The 25,436-nt window shown below is 42.7% G+C and overlaps 1 protein-coding gene across 5 annotated transcripts in view; it reads right to left on the reverse strand.

Moving 5' to 3' along the window:
• Window positions 1-25,436, reverse strand: part of casz1 (castor zinc finger 1) — a 132,274-nt gene that overhangs the window by 12,458 nt on the left and 94,380 nt on the right. For 3 of the 5 annotated variants that reach the window (XM_083895364.1, XM_083895362.1, XM_083895360.1), the window contains 7 exons: window positions 18,351-18,914; window positions 12,277-13,174; window positions 10,301-10,366; window positions 7,498-7,594; window positions 4,745-4,909; window positions 2,894-3,066; window positions 1,358-2,223 (listed from right to left, as the gene is read on the reverse strand). In XM_083895364.1, coding sequence (XP_083751490.1) covers window positions 1,358-2,223; window positions 2,894-3,066; window positions 4,745-4,909; window positions 7,498-7,594; window positions 10,301-10,366; window positions 12,277-13,174; window positions 18,351-18,870 — 2,785 coding nt within the window. In that variant the 5' untranslated portion in view covers window positions 18,871-18,914. The remainder of the gene's footprint in view (window positions 1-1,357; window positions 2,224-2,893; window positions 3,067-4,744; window positions 4,910-7,497; window positions 7,595-10,300; window positions 10,367-12,276; window positions 13,175-18,350; window positions 18,915-25,436) is intronic. The other 2 variants (XM_083895363.1, XM_083895361.1) reach the window with 1 other exon arrangement.

Raw genomic sequence — 25,436 nt, forward strand, 5'->3', positions numbered from 1 at the left:
ACATTTTATGAAACAAGAACGAGAAACAAAACCACAGGTACCTCTCCATCCTGTATCTGCAAGGAAAGTTTACAATAAAATATGTGAATGAGGTAAAGGAGCTTATGTGAAACCGGCTTTGCTGTCCAGCAGCGAGATGCGCGCTGCAGCCGCTCAGCTAACCAACAAAGGGGGTGTTGAACGCACCATTGGTGGAGGCCCCCCCACCCCAGTGTTCAGACTAACGAGGTGGAGCTCAGCCTGACAGCCTGGGCTCAGCTTGGCTCCCCGGAGCAGCTGCCCCATCTCTCTCCCAGGGCCTGTCCTGCTCCAGGAAGACAACCAGGAATTGTAATCCTTCCCAGTCCCAACATCCGGAGATGCTCCCCCTTACAGCGCCTTTTTACAATCCACACCCCACCTGCTCAGGCTCAACACAGGAGGCCCCACTGCTACATTAATGCAAGACTGTGCTGTGCAGTGCATTATCAATTTAATACCTTAACTTCATTTCCACCAGCTTTGTTTAGAGCAGTATGATAAACAGAGACAAGGCAATTACCTCCAAGAATTATGTGGATTGTGTTTATGCTAAACAGATATTGACATGTTTTTTCTGGGAACAGAAGGTTTCTAGAAATTCAAAAAGTGTGTCTTTGCTGATGCATGGAAGTGTGTCTGACTTCTTGTATCAGTCGGAAAAAAAAAACTTTCAGCTCTGGTGCATTGAGTCATTTCTGCCTGAGAGATTTCAGTTTTTTTTTTATCAGTTTGCATAGAGGATACGAAAAAAAAAAAAAAAATGTTTTGTTCTCGCAATTTCTGAACTTAATTTCATTCCACCTCCATTTGCTTGGAACGGGCGCAGACACAGATAAGAGACCGATGATGAGGAAACATGTTCGACACAAGCCCCAGGAGCCCCCGCTCTGAACATCATAAGAGACTTTTACAGGCTCTATTCTCCCCTGTCAGCGCATTTATCTCCAAATGGATTGTGGGTATCTAACAAACGATCAACACAATAACAAGCCCAGAGCAGAGGACCATGCCTCCGGTATGTCCCTTTAAGCCTGTAAGAGGCAGTTTTTTTTTTTGTTGGCCTTTCTCTCCACTGTGAGTGAGTGAGAGAAATGACCTCTGAGTGCACTCTCCCCGCTCTGGCTGTGGTCGAGTCAAGTTCACATACAGACAAATGGACGTGGCTTAAATTCTATATGCAGTATATTGTATGTACTAGTTAATGATAAACTTAACATTATAACTTATTAATTAACGGGTTTAAACAATTATATACGTCAAAAAATGTTTTTAAAAAGTAAACCCACACAGCTTTTATGGGATCATTGTCGGAGTGTGTGTTTGTGAAGTGACTAACCTGCATCTGGGTTGTTGGAGGGCTTCAGGGCAGCGGCTGCCAGTCTTGCCATCATGGGTGATATCAGCCCTTTACTTGCTGAGATCTTCTCCATGATGGAGGAGGCGGAGAAGGAGGTTGGGGTGGACGCCATGGCTCCATCTGCCCCCGCTGAGGAGCTACCTTGGGTTAGTGAGTCGGTGGGCATGGAGTGGGCCACAGAAGATGCGATGGACATCAGGCTAGCGGCCGGTGTTGGTGGTTGCAGAGGCAGCCTGGGGCTCATGAGAGGGAAGAAGGGGTTGGAGGCCAGAGCGCTATTGGAGAGGGCAAGGGCCACTGGCATGTTGCTGGGAAGGGCCTGGGACAGCAGGCTGGACATACGTTGGCCCGCACTGGCCAGTGTGGGCGTACACTTGATGGCTAGGCCGGCTGTGGATGAGGAGATTGCAGTGGTGGGCGTGGCCAACAGGTGTGGTACAGTGGTGGACTGTTGGGTCGTAGGCGAGGCACTCAGGCTTGAATTTTTGCTGCTGATGGCTGAGAAATCCATCAGGTCATCGTTGCTCGATTCGTCCTGGTCATCCTTTGGCGGCAGATAGGCGGAAGAGAGGCCCATGACACCCGTGGAACGGATGTGCCGGCGCTCGTGTTTGCGCTTGTGGGAGGTCATCTGGCTGGTGGAGGTAAAGGTGAAGCCGCAGCCTGAGCGGATGCAGTGGAAGTGGTTGGTAGCTTTGCTGTACACACAGCCTTCGTACTTGCACTCCTCGTATTTGTAAAACTTCTTGAAGCCGTCTTTTGCATAGGCGTCATCCTTAATGTGGTAGCTCTTGTGCTTCTCAATGTCACACTTGTTTTTGAAGGTGAAGGTGCAGCCTGGGCGCCTGGGAAAATGAAAGGGAAATAAGGGGGAAACATGATTCCAAAGCTCCGTTACAAAGTCTCTTCTGTACCTCAGTGCAGTTGGGGGGTCATGGAGAGGGTCCACATGACTCAAATATTTGTCAATGGAGTAACGATAACTGTGAGGTGGTTCGGTGACACAGCAGCAGCTCATTGACACATCACAACCCTCAACCACTGCCAGAGGGAAACATTCCAGCAAGTGATTATAACCATTGATAAGAGTTATGTGGTGCAAGCTCTCCAAAATAAGAGCATGGTGAGCATGAGTTTGTAGCATTTAGCTCAGTGCACAATAATTATAACAATGGGCCAAGAAGACCATTTTTCAATTCTGGTAGGGATCTGGAAACTAATACAAAACGACAAAAAATAAAATATTAATAACTGTGTGAAGAATGGTAGTGTATTGACATTTTTGAAACATGAGAGGCCTTGGTGGAGGTTTGCACTCTTTGAGTGCTTTCTTATATTCTTCTTTTTCCCTCTTTCTCTTTTTCGCTTAACTTAAAGTTATAATACAAATCATTATGATCTATGGTTGTTCACATGCGAGTCAACAATTTAAACTGATCAAAAGAGAATTAATGCACTGTAATGCACTTTGTATAGATATTTCGATGAAACATGAACCACTTTCGACTGAATCACCTGCAGTGGAAGTGCGTCGTCTTCTGCCCATAGAATTGACAGCCGACGGTGCCACAGTCCTCAGTGGCTCGAAACCTCTGGAAGCCATCGTTGATCAGCTGGGCGTTCTTTTTATGGAAGTTTTCATGGGTCATGACGTCTGAGGTGCTAGTGTACACCTTGCTGCAGCCCACCTACAAGCAGAAACAAAGCATGGTAATGGAAAAAAAAAAAAAGAAAGATGCAGGGCCCTATAGGAGATATGAGAGTTTCAGTTTGCAAGAATGGTTTGTAAAAAGCGAACTTCTAAAACACGGCGCTTTACATCAAAGCGTGTGGGCTGTGAAGTACTGTAAAAGTCAGTGAGGTGGGAGTTGTGTGTGGTTAAGAAAATGGTAGTGGCCTAGAAATGGGTGAAAGAATGTTGTTTTCTCATGTTAACAATTCACCGTGTTGTAAAGTTCTGTGCACCAGGGCAGGTTTCAACTGAAACTCGCGTAAATTGAAAAACAATCTTGTCATTGTGAGAGAAAATATGACTGAAAGAGGCAGTGGTCACAGCAGCAGGCAGCTGAAAATACAGTACCTTCCTGGCAGAGCTGCCTTTTAGAAAATGAAATTCATATTTGGAGAGACTGTCACCACAAACTTTCTGTCCTACTGAGAACATATTTCAGAGGTGGAGGGGCAGAGGAGAGCAGACAGGAGTAAGATGACTGTCATGGTCTTTAGTTTAAAATGATCTGGTACTCAGCAGCGCACAGAGCCAACAGAAGTGGGGGGGGAAAAAACAGGTAATGTTTGAATTAAAAGCAGCAATTGTATATCATCCCTGGCACTTTTCAAACGTACAAACTGGGCAACTTCTCCATATTGAGTCAAACAATGAAAAAAATGTCACTCTGTTTTTTTCCCCCCACTAAATCAAGAGCGCTGATGCCAACATCTGCAGGTTCTCAGGGACTGTTAAAACAAGGGTTGAAACGTCCTAATAACAATTACACTGTTAGAGGGGTTTAAAAAAGACCATCCTCTGCTGCACTGCTGCCCTGGCAGCAAGAAGCCTCTCGGCACAATGGCACTTTGAAAATAAGCAGATGTAAAAAAAAAAATTAAACAAATCCAGAAGAGGGAACAATCTCCGACTGGCTGCTTGGTACTAAAAGATGAAAAATGTGTAGTTTATATAAACACCTAACAAAATGTTATCCATGCCAATTAAGGAGTGAGAGAGAGAAGCACAGGCAGCGCTGTGTGTCTGTGTGTTCACCCGTTTTAATTTTTTTTTTCTTTTATTTACTTTAGGACCTGTTTTGCCAAAACGCTCTTTAAAGACACTTTGGTGTAAATGGAAAAAGTGCTGCCTTTAATTCCCTTTCACAGATACGAGTAAAATGTGCAATTCTCAAACATCCTGAGGTAATGTGAGCCTTACAAGTGCCCTCATTTCCCAGATCCAGGCATCATTTATATAATGATACTCCGCAGCTCATTATTTACCTTCCTTTTTTTTTTTTTTTTTTTGGTTTTAAACTTCCCCGTAAATGTCACTGACACGAAAAAAAAAAAAAAAAAAAAAAAACATTTTGGTAACCCTATCTGGTTTACTGATTTGCAGAATATAAATTGAATGATGAATTAATAACATCATATTAAATGCTTTAAATCAGCATTGAAACGCTGTGGGTTGTTTGCACTGTATGAAATCCCTCAAGCATGTGTGGTCATATTAGAAGATGCTTATTTGTCTGCTTTCACGTGCATGCGTGTGTGTGTGTGTGTGTGTGTGTCTGCTTTCAGGTTTATTGTACGTGTTTGTGGGTTTATTGTGGGCAGGTGGAAGTGGAAGAGAGGAGCCTGCGTGTAGTGTACCTGCATGCAATGGTAATGGGTGCTTTTTCCATTGAGGTGGCAGCCGTGGTAGTAGACACTGCAGTCGTCCAGAGGGCTGAAGCGCATGAATCCATGCTGCAGAGAGTTGTCCCTCTTCTTGTGCATGTTGTAGTGCCTGATCACATCCTGCTTACTGGTAAACCGCTGCAAAAGGGGAGGGGGGGGGAAATGTACAGCAACAGGTTGGTGTTTATTTAAACCGGTCACAGAATCAGCAACAAGTCACTTTATCTCTGTGGAAGCAGCAGCTGCAACATTTAGGAGCCAATTGGCAGTTGGGGAGGGTCGCATACGCAGCAATGGAGAGGGCCCGGGATGTCTTAAAATATGATGTGTTCCGTGGTTATTGATTTACTTCGCATATATATCCAAGTTGTGTCCCCGTCCAAATGCCACGCTAAAGGGCTGCGAGACTTTCGGAGCGCAAGATAAGCTCGGAATGAAACTTGAAACATATGAAGCATGTTCTCCATACACACCCCCACACACCCCGTCCCCCACCCGCCCCCGTCCTTACAGGTAGACTCCCGTTCCACCGAAATATTTTTTAATTAAGACGAATCAATTGGCATGCAAGATCACAGTTCTAATGTTTCTGATGCTGGAAAAATTATGTTCCGTACAGATGGTTTCTTAGACGTGCACAGGGGAAAACAGAAGACAACTGAAACAAACAAACAAGCCAAGCAAAAAAACACTTTCAATTCACTGAGATATGATTCCATTTTTAATTAAAGCATTAACACTCAGTTTTGACGCAGGCTTCGCCTGTAGTGAGTATGCTAAAATTACAATGTTAATAAATAAAGAAATAAAGAAATCTCCCCCCCTCCCCACACCCAGGAGTCAGGAAGGGAAAACAGAAAAGTCATTCCACAGAGACCTGCAGCAACCAAATCTGCTGTAATTGGACTTAAGCTGATGTTACAGAAACTGTAACGAGAGAAGCACCAATCAATGAGGTATTTCTCTCAATCCATATTTATCTCCAGTTGAGGGAAAAACATCAGAAAGACCTATTCTAAAAAGCAAATAATTGCCGCACAAAGTAGGGTAATTGCTCTGTGTCGTGTGTTTCACTCGTGCACAAATAAAAAGCTAAGATCTCACACAGCTGTTGCCGCCTGCACTTGGCCCGTTTCCAAATGCATATTTCTAAGATGTTTGAGTCTTGTAAGAGCAAACACTTCATTAGGATTTTTAATCTCATAGACGAATGCTTCAGATTCATCACTTTTTTGAATAATCTTCCCCGAAATCTCAGTTTTAGCCTTTGGGTTTTTGATGACCGGAAAATAAGGTGAACTGCAGTCACGATAAATTCGATCCATCAAGCTGTCCAAAATAGGCCATGGAGAGAGCTGACTGGGAAAAAGATCTCATTTTCAGTTGAGTGGTGATGAAGGTTGTGAGCCACTTGCTACATTTATTTTAGGATTCCCACTAGTGTGGCAAGATGCACACTCTCGCTCATGTACAAGCCCATGAAAGGAGAATGTTAAGACTCAGCCAATAGCCCAGAGGCTGGCAGTGGGATAATATTCCAGGAGTGTGTGTCATGTAACATTTCATGAGTTATCGCTTCGAAACGGGCTGCTCATCACTGCCTGCCTGTTTTTTTCACGGTATTGACATCCCGAGTGCTGGCACCCAAAGCATATCTGGGTTTCCATGCAACACAAAAGCAACAGAGAAATGTGGACCTGACCGTGGAAATTGCCATGATAACCTGAACTAACACTCTAAATAGTGACATGAAATGATTTTCCTTTGTATTCCTCTCATCAGACTGTGAAGTGGGACTCATGCGGAAAATAAAAGCTTCGATATGTAATGCTTTGCTCCACATAAACAATATTTATCGAGCGGTAATCTCTCTTGATCGGGAGCAGACAAAGGAGATTACGTCTGAAGATGGCTTAATTCGGAAAATGCTAAGAAAGGGAGGAAAACACACGCAGCACTAGCTGTGCATGGATTTTTGACGTCTTTGACAAATCTACCCATGTTTGTCTAATTCTCTGAGGCCATATGCTACAGCAAACACACGGTCTGTAATATGATCTGCTCTGTGGGTTTTTTTTTCCTCCTTCCTGTGCCATACAGGACAACTCCTGGGACCAGGACAAGATTAATAACGTGAAACAGAAATAATGACAGCCCTCCAGTCATTGGCAGATGTCTTTATGAAAAAAAAGAGAGAAAGCGTACATTTTTTTAAAAAAAAAGAAAAAAGAAAAAAAAAGGGCCATATCTCATGCATGTTTACAATAACCCTTGTGATGAAAGGACAACTGTCAAAGATCAACTGTGCTGGGAAGACACCTGCAAAATGAGCGAGTGCAAACACTCACAGCCTGTTCCACAGACCAAAGGCCAACAAAGTTTTTTTTTATGTGCGTAAACTTTGGCTGGGTGTAACGGCAAATGAAAAGATGACACATTATCCTGTTTGTCTATCCTAAGATCAGCCTTTGTCGGAGCCCGGACAAAGGAGAGGATACTCTGCTTTAAGTCACCCAACCTAACCTTGTAATGAATAAATAATGAAACTTAAGCACACATTAGCTGGTTTTAGCCAGTGAGGGCGGGACTTAAAACAAAGCCACATTTGTCTGTTTTTTTTCTTTCTCTGAATCGAGTGAGGTTTGAGGCACAGTTTTCAGCATAAAGGGGGGAAATTCAAACAATGTGTATGTTGGTGATGCTCAAAGAATGATAAATTTACTCACGCTCACCTGGTAGTTACAGTCAGGGTCCATGCAGTGGTAATGCTCTCTATACTGGTAGGCACAGTGCACATGCCCACAGTGTTGACTTCCAGAGAACCTGAAACCCAAGTTATAGCAAAACACATTAACAGTTACATTAACATCTCCACTGAGCAGTGAATAAAATAAGAATCAAGACCTGAGAACATATAAGAGCTTATCACACTGAGAACAGAATCGCAGGGGAAGAAAACGCTGAATGATAAAGGAGCCCGGAAAAAAACCGGCACTGACATTAAAAAATAATTGACGCAAAATGAAAAACAATTAGTGCGGAAATTATCTGAAATTTCAAGAACGGCGCAAAATAAAACAAGTGAAGTGAGTTTTCAAAGGCAAAGACCTTCTTGTGTCGTCTCACCTTCAAAGTAACAGAGCTCACACCTTCAAACCGACTTCTGCTTTCCACACTGCTGCAACAATTTACCCGTCTGTCACACCAATTTCAGCTAAATTAGCTCCATTTATTTCCAAAGCAGCCGTAAGAGACACTTATTACACTGAAACCCTTTTCCATGACACACATTCTCACGCCCCATAACTACTTTATTTCCCAACACTGTGAAAACCCCTGTCAAATCAATCCACAGTTATTTCAGTTTAGACACACTCTGAGGTAGAGGAGTCAGGTACACGCAGATGTGGGGACATCTCCGTCTACTTTTTAATCTGAAAGCCTTTCCTAATCTTGAGCACAAACACCAGCTTTTGTCTGTCACTAGTTATAATAATAATAATAATAAAAAAAAGGCTGCTGCTTGCTCCAGTACAACCACTTTTACGGTGGTGATTATAAGCCTGATGATGATGACTGTTAAAATCCTCCAATTACCAGTGAAAACACACAAATAAACATTTGAACTGCCGCTGCCAAGAGCTCCATCTGCAAGTGCAGCGGAGAGGGGGGGGGAAAAGGGGGCTGAGTAATTTTTTTATTTTTTCCATCTCTCTTTCTGTTTTTCCTTGTTAGGATTATCCCAGAGCTGCATTTACAGATCACTTTGCTGAGTTCATTAAGCTAATTGAACGGTATATCCACTACACTTTTTAAGTTGGCTGTGTGAGTGTAGATGGAAGTGGAGGGGAGGGGGGGGGGGGCTATGGAAAGGTTTGATGGATCTTTTTAGAAAAGACCAAACCAAGTCAGGACAAGTCTCACTATGAGAACACACAATGAAGTCAACATATGCCCCACGCATCAGCGTCGTCTCCACTCTTCTTTAAAACATACATGTGCATGCACACGTTTACACTCACCAACACACAAACCCGTCCCCCCCCCCATCCTCCAGAGACTGTGGCCCACCCCTCTGTTCATTGCCCAGCTGTATCACTTTGCCTCTGGACAATTCCCACTTGCCGCGTCAGGGGGCCTAATGGGCCGCTGCTATTCAGCAGCAGATTAAATATTAATATCACCACGATACAGAGATTGCAGCGCATCTCCAGTTACAATAGAGATACACAGATCAAAGTGCCGCGGCAACAGTGGGTGCATGAAAGCATTTAAAGAGTGAAAACTGCAACTAAACACTACCAGGGAAGCTCTTTAAAACATTTTACTGTGGTGTGGCGAGAAGATGAAGAACTTTTTTTTTTCTTTCCCCCTCTTTTCACAAGGACCGTGTGCCAATACGTTTACAAAGCTGTTTTTTTTTTGGTTTTTTTTGTATTACGGTGCACTCATTAGCCCGAGCACCGAGGAGGACCATCCCCCGCTTCTACCTCCCATCTCTGCGCTACATTTGCCCTTTTTATGAGCCCTCCTTTTCCATTTTTTTTTTTCCTCCCTCCTCTTCTTTCCTTTCTCTTTTTTTCCCAACCTCAACACGGAAATTGAAACTGTATCTGGGCTTATCTGCAGCCTCCCCGTGCATCAACTGCCGAGATGTTTAGACAAATTTTATGCATTATGCAGCGCAAATATCAAAACAGTTCTTGGCAGTGCCAGCAGAAGCCTCATTAAAAATTCCTTAATTAAATCTTCTTGCAAAATGTAATCAGTCCAAGGAAGAGGTTTTGTGTGTGTGTGTCTGTGTGTGTGTGTGTGTGTGGAGGATGTGTGTCTGTCAGTGGCAGGCTTTGATTTGTGCCCTTCATGTTATGGTTTGGAGAAGTAATCATTAATGCCAAAGCCACTTTGGCTTTTCAAATGCTGTTTTTTCTTTCTTTTTAAACAGAATAAACAAACAAGTGATAATCACCTTTCTAGTACGGGCTCAAAATTAATCCAGAATGGGGGGGCATTGTTCTGTGTCCATAGAAACCAAAGATACAGTACCTCCTCTCCCTTGATGCTTTTGTCGGTGATGGTGTGAAAGACTGGGTTTTTGGATCACTCGGGCTCTCGGCTGTTCAACAGTAAACGGCAGAACTAAAGAAAAACCTGGCCCGAGCTCATATTTTCTCTGCGTCAGTCAAAGCCTAAAGCACAGAGGCTGCACAGAGAGTTATGTTCGTCTCAATGTTTTAGTTGTTTTAGTGCTATACACACTGTGAGCATTTATTCAACCAGATACAGTGAGCGACCATCAAACCATTTCTCTTTCATTACCCCCATCCTTCTACTTCCTCTCAGCACATAAATTGAAGTCTTTTCTTAATTAATTTACTGTGCGTGGAACATTTTCATACCAGTCTAAGATCTCGTTACATCACTGAATAAAACACACCATCAGTACATAAAAAAGACCCATCTCTGTTTTGAGTATAATTTTTTTTTTTTTTTTTTTTACTGGGGCAGCACATTGAGGGATTTGCATACCTGGCAATATATTTCTGGTAGAGGTTGATGTCTTCGCCAGGAGGTTTATCTGGTGGCAGGCCATTTCTAATGCAACAGAAAACACAAAAGGGACAGGATTAATGGTGAGCTTGCGCTGCCTGTTGTTAATAAAAACAAACTGACACACTATTTGCTTACAAGCCGCTCCCAAACTTTGGACTATCAATATACATTTTCTTGTGTCATAACAGCGTTTTCATGTGCCGTATGAATCAGGGATTTAAGGTGCACACTTTGATGCATGGTCTCCCAACCAATGAAAGGCAAAATGCAGGAGCAAAGGGACATTAATCTTTTATGGGGGTATTTTGGTGAGTGCTCATATGCAAAACTGGATAATGGGGACGTGGAAGAAAAGCTCTGAAAAGGCCTTTTCTGGTAATCTCTCTGGACCTTGGCTCTGACGCTGATGTCAGGTTGTCGCCAAACTGTCTGGACTCAGTTCAAATTAAGACGTAAGACAACTCTGGAGCCGCAAACACATATGGATCAAGCTACTTGACTCAGTGCCACTTTTAACTCAATCCAATTCAGTGCAAAAGAGAAAATCGCTAGGATTGTTTTTTTCTTTTTTTTGCATGAGAGGGGTTGTTGTCTGTTTTTTGTTACCTGAGATGTAACTCCCTGATAGGAGCACAGTTAGTAGATGTCATAATACAGTTATTGGTTCTGCTTTCTCCCTCTCAGGGATGGCATTTAGCTCCATGTGAGCAGCTCCACACGGGGGATGACCTGAGGTTAATCTGGCCCAGAGGGGAGGATGTACTGCCAGACATTCTGCCTAGAACCCCCTCTCTTCCCTGTATACAAGCACCAGACTGGGTTAGTTAGCCAAGCTCGCGGCTCCACTGAGCCCCAACCTGACAAAGGCCAAAGCCGGAGGGAGAGGTGCCTGAGGGCTCTTGAACAGTGTCTTTGATAGGTCTTGACTAACTAGAGACAAGGTCAAAACCAATCAAACAGACTCCGGGATACTGGTAGTGCACACGACTGTGAGCTAGTTCCCCAAACCCCTCGTTTGCTTCCTTTAAAGTGCACTCGTAAGGCAGTGTTGAGTCGGCCCCTGTGACTCGCCGGGAGGTTAGTCATGGCTCCAAAGTAATTAAAGGGAGAGTTGTTACACCCTAGCCAAACGAAAGAAGTCAGTCACTTTGCGATGACTGTGCTAAATCAGTCTCCGCGGAGTGCTACAGCGAGTAAACACTTCATGTGCCTTCGCAACTCATCATGTTGTGGATCTATTGGGCGCTATGCGCTATTTCACACTACATTTCTGTTGGCTGCTGTAAACGTGGCAATTACCTTTGCGTTAAGCTAACTGACTCACAGTAGCAGTTAAGTGTGTGTGAGCTCCCCATAAGCTCCAAGGGTTCCCACTGAGAGACTATCAGAGTGAAGAAGACAGAACCTCTGAGCTTGGAACCTGTTCAATCCACCATTAAACTTTAAATTGGAAATTTACTGACAGATTATTTATTATCAAATTTTAGATACGCAACATTTTAGTGCAATTAGGGAAAGACGTAGGCCCCTCAAGTGTTTGCCGATGAGTACATGGGACACACGCTGTGATTCAGATGAATGCGTTCCATGATCGCTTATAGAGCATATGTTCTCCATCAAATCTCTGCTCAAACACACATGTATTCATCCATCTATCTATTTACCCAGAACAGCTTTTTGCAAAACACTTACTTGACCAGTCCATCTGCAAATTCATTGCAGCGTGGAACAGACTGATAAATGTTACAGATGTACTTCAACAGATGTTGAAGTACTAAAACTTCATGGCATTTCCATGTTTGTCACTACAACCCCATGATACATTCAGTGACTCCAGTTAAAAGTTTGCATGATCTTTTTTTTACCTAGGTTGTAAGTATTCTCAGATCAGCAAATGTTTTTCATTTTGATACTCGTCTATGCTATTACGTTTCATGTGTGAGCAGACTTACTTGACCGAGGACACGGTGCCTGTGGTGATGGAGTCAGTCTTGGAAAAGCTGGACTTCATATAGTCAGGGCTGTTGAAGCTCATCTGCCCTGTCTGGTCCATAGTGAGTCCTGGAGTGCTGGCCCCGGCTGCACCTACTGTGGGAACACCGGGAACTCCTGGGTTCCCTGGCGCTGTAGCCAGGACATTGGGCATCAGAGAGGCTTCGGGCGTTCCTGGCATCAGTTTCTGAATTGTTCTGATGTCGTACTTCGAAGGGCGGCCCACTTTGCCGGTCTTAAAGGCGATGGCACCGCCCATGTCAGGGTTGCCCTCACCAGGCTTGAAGAGGTGCAGAAACTTCACGTTCTCCAGGTCATACTTGGAGGGTCGCTTGTAAGCGTTACCGTTCTGCTGCTGCAGACTCTCACCCATCTTGAGCTTCTGAATGAAGAAGTCATACTTGGAGGCTCGGGATGTCATGTTCTGCATGTGAGAGGGATTGGGTGGCTGAGAAGTACCCAGCTGAGGTCCTCCTGGCTGTTTGTGGTCCAGGCTAGAGGGGTAGATCTGTGCCTCCGGCCCTGGGGCGCACCCCGGGGTCTGGAGCATCATAGCACTCTTGTCTTGGGTCATTTTTACGTTGAGGTCGTCTGGTTTGGGTGGGGTAGCATGCGTGGGCCAAGGTAGGGTCTCTCCGGCTTTTAGCTTACGAATGTACTCTTCGTACTTAGAGAAACGGGCACGCCGTGAGGCCTCCTCACTGCTGAGGGATGAGGGGTCTGAGGTAGCGGCTTTGAGCTTCTCAAAGCTGATCTTCTTGGTCAGCTCATCCCTTACTTGCTGGTCATCATAACCAAACATTCCCAAAAACTCATTCATTGTGTTAGCTGCATAGTCTCGCAGGGCAGATGCTTCACCTGTGGAGAAAAACAGAAGACTGCCTGTTTGTAAAATGTAATGGAACAACATTCCTATTTTTCCTCTTTAAAGCTGATAACAGTCAAGTTTGTGCTCCATGGTGCTACTGTAATTAAGCTTATTGATATGAATAAAGAACAGTACAACGTATACAAATATTAGTACAGTTCTTTTTCCATTTGAAGAGTGAAACAGCATCCAATTTAAAACCACTGCTTAAGACGTCAGATGCCTAATTCAGGTTACTAAATCAACATAAGAAATGGTTCCCTCTCACGATGCTCACTCGACAATGGTTACACTGTTGCTATGGTTTGTAGCTGGAGTGGATAGTCTATGTTTGACAATTTATTGTTTTGTTTGGCATCAAATATGGCGGGGTTCAAATTGATTAATCTAGCAAAGTAGCTTTGTGTTGAAAGTGTGGAATATATTTTGTTGGCCCAATTAATGTAACAATGCGATCTCACCTCGACATTTTGGCAAACATACGCCGAGATAATGAAAGAACTACGTCTCCGACATTATAAAGGGATCCATTTTGTGAACAGTGAATGCTCATGATTGATGTGATGCCATTATCCTTGTGACTTCACAAGTGTAGTGAAATTTCACTACAGGAAAAGTGATTTTACACTGCAGGCTACCGCAACACATGCTGCACACCTATAAACACATTGCCTGAAGCAATGCTCTTCCTGTTTCAGTTGCACTAAGGCTCAGTTTTAGAGAATTTGCAGATGAATGTACTGAAGGAGACGCTAAACGAAAAAAAATTTTTTTCACTACTGGTGAGGTTTTCAATTTTAAGCGTATTCTGTTTGAGAAAATATTACAACAAAGACACGTTAGAAAAACTATACAAGTTTTACAGCCTTGTATAAATTAAGAAATATTATGCATTTGATTAGAAATGTGTTTTATGATGTATAGTTCCGATTCTGCTGCGACATATTTTTCATATAATAATAAGTAATAAAAGTGAACAGAATTAATCTTTTCCTCTTTTTTCCACATAAGAACTGAAACAGCACTTCCATTTTGAGAGTCCATTAAATTGGACAACTTCCCCAAGGACATGGCAAAATACAGTATAGTCAATGTATAGTTTAATTGCATTATATGGAGATTAATTCTGGCCCATTAACTTTCATCCAGGTTAGTGCAAAGGGTCAGAGAGTGGGAAAAGGGAAAAATGATTTGCACTGAAAGCAGTGGAGGGACAAAGCTCTGCATAAAAAAAAAGAAGATCATGGGATAAAAGGCAAAGAAAAAGGGCTATGTGAGAGAGAGAAGCAAAGAAAAAAAAAAGAGAGACAGGAAGGACCATGAAACAGCTTTTCTCCAAACACAGTTTGCTGATCCAACTCTTAAACAACCAACTGTTAAACAGGAAACTAAAAAAACAGATATGACACAAATGAGGACAGATGAGAGATAATATTCATTTTAAACCTTTGGCCACGTTAGCTCGTCACTGGCACAGTGACAGAATCAAAGTTCAAACATTTAAAAGAAAATGTCTTGTGGCTTCTTCCGTGACCAAAGCACACACACGAGCTGGCTTGAGGTAATATCACCTACCACGCAGGTAATTAATACACAAATATTTCTGCTCTTGTCTCAGATTTCTCAGTTATTGCTAAATCAGTCGCCGTGTCCTGCTTTTCACATCTCCGGCCCAGCATGTAAAATAATCCCCAAATTTCCACTCACTGCAATGGGGTTGCTCCTCAACACAAGTGGATCAGTATGAAAGAGTATCTGCTGGATCGAAAGGGCATGAAAATTTGAAGGGAAATTGATATTTGAGAGGGAAAAACCTGCCTGATTGGCACAGACTATTTTATCAAATCTACCGTTTTTACATGTACTGAAACCACAACTTGACATATAATATGTACGTGAACATGTATTTACCGCAGGGTCCAACGCAATTCAGTTTCCCCTCTGATAAGAGTTTATAAAATACATCTTCACTTCACAAATCATCTAGTTTGACATTCCTCTCATTTGATTTGTTAATTTTAGTGCTTGCTTGGATTTTACTGCTACTGTATTTATAGGAGCATCTCAGGTCACAGTATATCATATAGCTCTAAAGTTAGGGCCGACCTGCTCACACCAGTAGTGAGTCAGAATCACACTTTACCGAATGAGGAATTACGACTAAAAAGGGAAAAGCGAAATTGAACTTCTTAAATTTCCAAATTAAAACAAGAAATCGCTCCCATCCCCGATATAAAAATGTCACATTAAATTAAGTGAATGAAAATGAATTCATTAAATATGAAAATCTACAATTTCAGTTTTAGAGTGAATTGCTATTTATTACAGAGGGACTGGTGTTGTTTCCTGGGAGCAGTGACTTCCTTTTCTCACGTTCTCTTTGATTGGAGAATTAGAAAATGATTCGATTCTCTTTATTCCTTCATGTGACGTGCTATCAGTGAGAGACAAATGATTTCACTTAAAAAAATCAAAAAAAATCTATGACTTACAAACCATGTAAATTAATTTTCTCCTCATGTGACTCCAAGCCGGGAATTATGGGTAATAAATAAGCAAATAAATATATATATATTTTTTTCCTTTTATTCTCATTGCTTTCTTTCCTGTTTCCTAACATGTCTGACATTTACTTCTGTGCTTTCTCTGCGGCCACTGCTGAAAAAAAAAAAAAATCTACAAATAAGTGGTTCCTAATCTTGACACTTCAGGCAAGCAAAATCCAGCACATGACACAGACCTGCCTTGTCTACATTTGAGGCAATTAGGCCACATTTTCCTCCACAGATATGATAACAGATGGGAATTATATCTCCTTTAGGCTGACCAAACATGGCCATCGGCATGGCACAGCTTCTCTAGAGGCAGAGGTGTCACTGATGATAAAGGTGCGTGCAAGTCGCTATATATGGACTAATCTAGAGTTTGAAAAGCCTCTAAGGGGCATCAGCTTTGAGCCACACAAGCACAATGTAGAGAATTTGGGTAAGAAATGTTTTCAGGGGGAGTTCAGTTAGGGAAGGTTTTTGAATAGTGGGATTTTTAATATTGTAGAAATTGAGTTTTTACAAAGCAATTTGTACCCCTATTTGTGAATTAGTTTTATGTGTTTTGTTGTTCAAATGGGAAAGCTGTATCCTCATAAATGGCACCCTGTTCTTCAGATTTCAAACTTCTTGGTGTTTAGTTAGTTAATTAACAGGCCGTAAACAGAGAGTGCTTTGAAACCGCTTGAAAATGAGCAATAACCTTTTTACAGTGAACCCAGAATTGCAAATGGAAGTCATGGTCAGGCACTGTTTGATCCATCGCTACGAGCATCTCTGTCATTGCTTTCATTTGTTTTTTATTCATTGGCTTTTGCGTTGACTGGCTTACGGAGGGCTCTAATGCAACATCTAAATTATCTGGGAAAAGTATTCTGGGGTTTCGCACTGATAGGAAATCCGCACGATGCCTCGATGTGAGGAGTTAAATGTTTTGAAGGTCGCAGTTTCTCTCATTGATCTTGCAATGTTTGTTAATTACATTGTCACTGATGTTGTGAGAGATAATTAAGCCACTATGTTTATATGCATAATTATGTGCACTCCGCATCAGCCTTTGAAAGACAGTGGTGAGAGAGAGAGAGAGAGAGGGGAAAATGTTTTAATTGTGAGCAGAGTAGAAACATGGCAATATAGATGCCCTAGTTACAATCAACAAAGAGCAACTCTGAAAGAACAAAAAAAAAAGAAAAACGCAGGCACACTAAAGACAAGATTTGCAACTTATGCAGCGTGCTCTCTCCCCGCAGTCTTCAAGCTCTCCAGCTTTGTTGTGAGATGTGAAGTAAAGGAGTGCAGTGGAGAGGAAGGTGCAGGCCTGATACAGTAATATATATATTTACTGACAGGCTTTATTTTTTTTTTACGGCCATGAAATAGACACAAAATGACTAATTAAAACCACAGTCGTTTTTTTTTTTCTTTTTTAAAAAAAAAAACCTTTTTAAGAAACCTGCTTCTTTTTTCTCAGAAGCCCCTGCCCTCAATTCTATGTGGCCAGAGCTGCTGCTGTACAGTTGGTAAAAAAAACGAGAAGAAATGAAGACAAAAGGAACATGTGTGCATGACTCTGAGGTAGATACCTAAACCTAGATGAAAGCGCAAAAAAAACTGATGTGAGCAAGCATGAAACAAAACTTGTTTTTGTACCACAACAACCGGTCTCGCCTGCAATTTGCTGTTTTTTTTTTCTCTCTCTCTCTCTCTCTGCTCGGCTGTGAAAAAAAAAAGGGTTTATCTATTCATATAACCGAGCTATGTTTTTTTCTCCTTTTTTACAGCTCTGTTTTAACTTCTGCTACACAAAGGCCAATCTCTTGTGTAGTGCGTATGTGTCTAGTTTCAAGGGTCACAAAGTCTATAACTATAAAAGGGCGCTTTCTTAAAAGATTGTTTTTGCTGTTTATGCATATTCTCGCGACTTCAGATGATTGTTGGAAGTATCTTCCAGCTTTATCTATTTTGATAATCAGTGAATTATGCCAAGAGAACATCACGTCTCGAGTTAATATGAGTCATTTACAAGAGCAGATTATGAACTTTATTACATATAAGTTCACGTCGGCTCACAAAATACACAGAGACCGTTGATTGTGAGAAAACTAACATGCTTAAGCTTGGTATGGGTTTATGCTGAAATACAACTTCCCATTTTCTGCATGTGTGACATTTATAGGAAAAAACAAAGAAGAAGAAGAAGAAGAAACAGCTCAAAGGCAGACACTAACTCTGTGTAACAGAGGACCTCGTAGCAGTGGTTAAGTTAAGTGAGCTTAGAGAAAAATCAAAGACTCAATATGTAATCCTGAGTGTAATGTGAAGCTTAGCCTGGCCCTGCCATGTGCTGTTGGCCCACAGCTGCTGGGAGAATACATAAATGTCCTTATGTTGGAAGCCTAACTCCATTTATACATTTCTTTGTACAGTTAACCATACACTGAAAAGTTACTGATTTCTTTTCTCTATCTTTAGGGTAATAATATCATTCAATTTAACTCGAGAGTGTATCACCCACACTTAATCAAAGGCATTGCCTCTTAATACTATGGGTTGGGCTGTTTTAAAGTGCAAAGGTGGTGTTGGTTTAGAAATTCTTTATATGTGATGTGTAATGTCGTACCTGGGGAGGAGAAAGGTGGTTGGCGACTCTGGGCCTCACTTGGTGGTACGAAGGTCTCCTCTTTTGAAGGCCTGTCTTCGGCCTCTTTGTCGTCATGGTAACTGCCATCCTGAGACCCCGCCGCCGCAGGCTCGGCCTCGCGCGCGTTGTCTTCGTCATCGCTGCAGCCTTTGGGCTGTACCATGTACACGCCCTCCGGAGGGCCATCTTCGTCATTGCTGACTTTGAGTTCATGCTCGTGTTCGTCGTCGGGAGTCGGCGGCTCTTCGCCGTACTCGCCGTTGACCCACTTCTCGATGGCCTCGCGTCTCTTCTGGTCCTCCTCTAGACTCTGGCTTAGATTCAGGCTCTCGGGGAAGTTGGTCTCGTTGTCGTCGTAGTTGGAGCTGCCACGCTCGCTGTTTTCCGCTACACTCTGGTCTCCCTCTGCATTCTGGGAGCTGACGTCGAACACAACCTGGCGGCTCAGCTTGGCACAGATAGCGTTAAGTTTTAGGCCACCTTTCCTTTTGGCGGCCATCTTGGGTTTTCCTGAGGTCGTTTCAGTGCATAAACTCCTTTCAGCTGAGAAACAAAAACATATAAAAAAAAAAACGTTAGTCAAATACACTCACAAGTGGAGCTTCCATTACAGTTTGCAGTTTTATCTCCAATATAATGTGATTACAATGAAGGCCAGCAATGAAACTAATTCAAAACTACTTTTCCACGTCAGTATCTTGTATCGATTTAAAACATCAGAGTGGAAAAAGACAAAGTGACACAGAACAACAGTGGCTGTTGCTATTAATAGCATCCAAAAGCACTTAACAATAACAGCACAAGACTAAAAGGACACGCCGCGATACTCTACATATCTTTCTACGTCACGCCTCTACGGTCAGTGCAGAGTTTAACACGGCGGTGGAAAAAAAAAAAGATGAAAAAACACAGGCAGCTGAAACCACAGGCAGATAGGTATCAGACCCCCTACGGTACTACAAGCAGCAAATACACAGCTAACATAATCCTTCACATGACAGCGCTATAGAGACACTGTGAAATGTTATCTTCACTTTCACCTCAAGAGGCTACGGTCTTGCCACTGAGTGGGGGGCTGCTCAGCATTAAAGCTGTCAGAATGTGGAGAGAAAGTGTTGAGCACTTTTGGCCTTTTTGGACCGTCTTCTCATGGGCTACTCGATACAATTAGACTCAATAACTGTTTCCGTAGGTTGCCGTTTTCACTTTATTAACAGGAAAATAATCCATAGTGTGTATGAGCCCTTTGGCTCAAGAGAGTAACGCAGGTAAAGTGTCTGTCTTTCCTGTGTTTTACATATTTTTACCGAACAAGACGCACAACAGAGGGCTCGTCATTTTTTCCCACTGGGCCTCTCTGAACAATAGAGCATGATAGAGTGTGCTTCAGGGCAGGAATGGGTGGCATTATTTCAACCCAAGTGGGGCTATCTTTATAACATGTCCTCTGATGAGACAGGAACAGCTGCCTGTGGCATTCCATATCCAGAGCTGCCTTTTTAGGGCAGAAACTGCACTCTGTTACCTTTCACTTGATTTCCTGAGCCACCAAAGTTCATGTTCCAACAGCATTTTCCAGACTCAAAATCAAGGCCATATCTTTATCAGGTTGTGGGAGGAAGGTGACTGTGAGTAGCACAGTATTTACGATATCAAAAAAAAATGGTTGTTAACTTTTTTTTCTTTTCCTCAATTGAGTCGAAGCTTTATCAGCTAAGGATCTGTGGAAACTGTTCAAGGCAGAAAAGATATTTATTCTCGTGTGAAGTTGCACTGGATCTGCACTGTGAGTAAGATAGTGCACTATATAGTGAGCTATACGGACACACCATTTCAGCCGAGAAAAATGTGTGATATCGAAGGGAACAAAGTTCTATCTTAAAGATTCAATTCACTTTCTACAACAATGAGAACGAGCCTCTTCATTTTCCCTCAGCCATAAAGCCAAGCACAATCATGTGTGAGCCATTGCCAGCATTATGTAAATCATACTGGTGCAACATAAAATCCTGTTTTCATTTTCTTTTGCAAAGCCGTGGAATCATTAGAGGATATACAATTTGAAGGAGTTTACAGATCACCCCAATGCCAGACAATGCACCCCCCCCCCCCCCGCCCTGCATCCCCACACATGCTTTCTCAGTTACTGCATTTACATTGCGGGCTTCCTCTCTGAAACAATGACTCCAGGAATTATGTAGTTTTGAGAGGGCCATATATCAGTGGCACATTACTGTACAATTTAGTGTTAGACAATTGCAGGCAGGGGTGAAAGGGTCACCTTTGAGAAGACAGCAATTTTGAAAAAAAAAAAAAAAAAAAAGAATCAGCTGGAAAAACTATTAGGAAGTGGGAGCCATAAATTTTTCGAGATTTTTTTTTTTGTGTCGCAGTGGAGGTATTTTGTTTCTGTTTACTGTGTTCACTATTTCATGCTTTAACTACTGATTTCCTCTCCTCTGCAATCTCAAGCCCCTTGTAGGAAATGACCCCTACACAGTTGTTTCTTTCCATTAGTGCCTATTTATGTATAAATTTCTGTTAACAATAGGGAGCGTGAGCAGAGGGCTGAGTGCTACTGTTCTGACCTCAAGCTGAATTAATAGAACGTCGTGAGCACATATTTAGTGTTTTCTTTTTAAAGGTTAGGTGTACTTTAAAACAAATTTAATATTATGAGTTTTCCCCCCGAGGAGGAACATGCTATGGCTCAATGGTTTATGGAAGCTGTCTAAACTATTATTTATGCTATGGTTTCTGTCCTCGGCAGCTTTTTTGCCACTGCTTTCAATAGGGATTGCTATGGTAACACTAAGCTGTTTACCTCAAATCGTTTGTGTGCATGATAGCGTACAATGAGATAAAATCTGTGGGGACCTACATGAAAGAACAACTTTTCCCTCTGGGACCAACTCCCCCACCTCTCTGAGAGTCCACTAAGCATTCTGCCTTATTAATGAATATCAGAAAGAAAAACAACACTGTCACATGCACTGGACTTTATTTACACTTCAGTTTTAGCCTGGTGTGCTAATTGTCAAGGAGGAGACACCTCAGTAAGCAATGGGGGTAGGAAAAAAAAAGAAAAAAAAAAAGACAGGCAGGTTTGAATTTGAACACAACAGCTGAAACTAATTTTTCCAACTGCTTACGTTAACTGTGACACTATTTTTATTGGAAATTGTGCAGGGCCGAGGAGCAGCGCCGTGTGCTGTCTGTATAAGGCCAAAACCTGAGGAAAAAGTCAAGAAACTATTTTTGAATGCATTTGGACCAGGAAAGATTCTTTTTCATCTTCAGTCAGAAATAAGTGCATCATCTCTGCCTTTTGGGAACCTGTTTCTTGTCAGCGCTGGATGTTTGAGTCTTGCCTCACACGCTGAGAAACACACTCATACCCCATAGCTCTAAACCCCACAGGGTCTTGTTGGTTTTTGATGCAGACTCTCTGTTTGTGTGCCAGAATGATATCACGCCCAATCAAGTGGTGTTTCAAATCCTAATAACGCTGTTGGAAGTGCATTATTTGTGCGAACGTGCTCAGACTATAATCACGGCAGCTACGGATAAGGATTGAGGGAGTTAACAACAGTTGCGCCCCGGCAGGACCACGGCTTTACCTCTTCTCTGACATACAAGACGAGGCAGATTATGTGCAAAGCGATTGTGTGTTCCCTCTTATGCATGGAGGATGTAAAATCACACATACGACATACAGAGAATTAAATAACCTGACTTTATTGTTCATTCAAGGTGCAGCGCTGCACCATAAACACACCCACCCCCTGCAGAGTAGTCAGTTTTGTGTGGCGCGAGCACACAGGAGGGTCCCTCTATAAGAGAGGTAGATATTACTTGTTTAAACTGGAGCTTATCTCTTCACCTAATCAAACATAGGGAACGGGGTTTGTTGTAGATTCCTGCTGAGTTTCAACATGACTGACACAGGGACAACCCAACCCCCCCCCCCCCGCAATATCAGAACTTAATTAATACAAACAGGGTCTGGGAGATGTCTGCTCAGCTCAGGATTATTTTACAATATGCAGAGCTAGAGTTTCTTTAGCTCTTAAAAAAAAACAAAAAAAAACGTAGTTATAACTTTATGAACCTTTGGCAGATTAATCGACAAGGCTGCAGCTCCCTGTGTATAGCTCAGTGAACCTTTTGTGTCTGTGGCTCCCAGGGGAGATGTTTGTGTGTGTGTGTGTGTGTGTTTGCATGTGTGTGTGTGTTTGAGAACGAGAGAGAGAGAAAGTGCGCGTGCATGTTTCGGGGAAATCATTGAGCCACACAGGCAAACATGCACAGCCACACTTCAGAATTACCCTGTTTTTATTTTTGTAAATTTTGTAAATGTTTTCCTCTTTTTTTCTCTGTCCCTCTCTGTCTCTCTCTCTCTCTCTCTCTCTCTGCCATGGTAGAGAGGTTGCGGCAGCCGCAAGGAAGTCAAGCAGAAAGCCACTGATGGACAACTACGCCACGACACCCAGACCCCAGCATCTGGCCCCTCTCTCATTTTTATTACACAAGAATAACAATAAGCAGGTCGCCGACCCCGCCGTGAGATTTTGCCACAGTTTCCTAACAGTCGGTGCAGCTGATGCTGAGAAATTTCCATTTTTCCGCATGCATATTTAATTGAGTTTTGTCCCAGTGGTGCGGAAATGATTTGTTTTTTGCTCTCTGTTCACTTGACTCCTCTTCGGAGTCGCTAACCCTGATTAAGACGTTCCCGTTAATTTCCCAGCGCACACCTTTTTTTTGTGCATTAATGGTTCTGATCGTCTAATTAAAACTTCTCAGCTCGGCTGCTGATCACCGCTCGTTGTGCCTCTGACCTGAAGTTTTAATTGCCGCATCAGACGCGATAATAATAATTTTGAGGTTCTGATGATTAAAAACAATGCCATTGCCAACTAGTTGATAGATGTGGGTTTGGGGGTGGGCACATCTGAGGACAAGTTTTTGTAGAGAAGGAGTTTAGAAAAAGGAGCTGTAAAGGGGGGTAACATTACCAAGGAGCAACAAGGATGGGGGGGTTACACTGTGGAAAGGAGTGGTAGAGCATATGGAAAATCTCCCAGCCCTCCTGTCCCTCAGCGTCTTCCTGACAAGACAGTTTTGGCTGGGGCTGGGACTTAGCTTTCCCCACCTCAAATCTAAATCTGCCACTGACTGATCCACTTTGGAGCTCTACTCACTTGGCAGGTTTGCCAGGTCGGGGACAAGAAGGAAAGAAAAAAAAGAGATAGAGAGAGAGCACAAGAGAAAGAATGATAAAGGCACATAAAAGATGACGACAAGCCAATACTCTCTGCTTATTTTCATAAAAAGATAATAACACTGTAGGTGCAGTACAAAAGGCACATTGTTCATTAAATGACTCAATGGAAAAAAAGGAACCTACAGTGACTGTTGTCCCCGTCATAAAAGATAATGAGATATATATGATACTCGGATAACTGTCAAAACAGGAGAAGTCAGTAGCTTGTGATCTTCTTTTTCAACAGAATACTTTCACTCTGTACTTTACAGATCACTGTATCGACTGTAGTGATGATAGGAAATGATTCAGGCACCAAGAGAAGAGGAAACTGCCACCAGCACAGATCTGTCACATTTTGTTCTTTTTTAACCAGTGGATATTTAATGGAATAATTCAGGTTCCACTTCAGGATAAAACAATTTTTTTGCTGCAAAGCACGCCGTGCACAAATCTACAGTACACAGAAACATGGTCATACAGTCAGGAGGTGGCTGTCTTCTCTCTCTCTCCCTCTTCCCCCAACCTTCCCCCGTCTGTCTCTCTCTCTCACACACAAATCTATTTTATTATTAATCAGTTGGTTGCACATCTGCCTGCTTGTTGTTTTTTTCTATCAATAAAGCACTTATTGCTTTTAGTCTAGAATATGACCTTGCACATTGTGTGCTGTCTTTCTGGGGTGCCGACCTTGAAGGACCCGTTTGGACTATTGCACTTCAGCTTCATCCACGGGGCTGTTATCAAACACAAGCCCTCAGCCAAGTGCCACGCTCCCCTCACGCTGCTGCAAAACACAAACAAGACGCTGCAGGACAAAGGCTGACACTAACGGCCTCAGAAACGCACACACACTGACGGCACAGGACAATGGCTGAAGAAAACAATGTATATTTCAAGTGCAGACGGAAGAGGAAAGACGTTGAACTTGAGGGCAGTCAGACAGGAAAGTTAAAAATCTAAGGACAGATACGCCCTTTGCCTTCATCACAAACAGGGTAATTATGGTATTTTCCACAGCAGGGGACAAGCAACCTAAAATGGTCTAAGGGAAAAAAAAAACAAAAAAAAAAACACGATCCGACATGAGTGACAAGAACCAATCTGACAGCCACATACCAAAACAGCCAAATTTGATTCAGTTTGCTGCTTAGGGTAATTCACGGGACACGCGGCTAACTTGTTAAAAATGTACATCAAATCTGGACTCACAGCTGGCACCAGATGAAGACTTAAGTGTTTGTGTCATGGGATGAGAGAAAAACAAAAACATCGCACGACCATGGACTGAGACAGGCTCAGCTCTCAAATTGTGCTCTGATTTTTTTATTTTTTTCCCAACACTTGTAGTGCAATCGGATAAGCCAACTGCCATGGTTAAATGAGCAGACGACCTCTGTGTCCCTCCCTCGTGGTTGGAGTTCTGTGTGGCAGTAGTATAGTGGAGAAGGGGGCTCAGCGCTGCACCTCTAAAGGGCCCTTGAGCTAATATCTGGGCAGATTAACTGCTTCAGTTGTATTTTGGTCCCTGGGATTTCTCTTTGCATTCGTGGCTTCTTGAGAGGGAGAAGGAAAGGTACGTGTGCGAGCATGTTTTTTTTTTTTTACGAGAAATTGGCTGCACACTTTTATTTTGAAAGGCCCCCGGTCGCCTACGAGTTCAGGAGCCCCCAGCTCGGTCTGTGTCACTCCGTGTCATTATCCCTGGGGCAGAACTGTATTTAGTCAACCACAATCTGTAGTTGCACTGCTGAGTAAGTCATCTTCATCCTCTTACCGTCGCTTCCCCCCCCCCTCTA

This window comes from Microchirus variegatus (assembly GCF_963457635.1).
Source record: "Microchirus variegatus genome assembly, chromosome: 9".
Lineage (NCBI taxonomy): Eukaryota > Metazoa > Chordata > Actinopteri > Pleuronectiformes > Soleidae > Microchirus > Microchirus variegatus.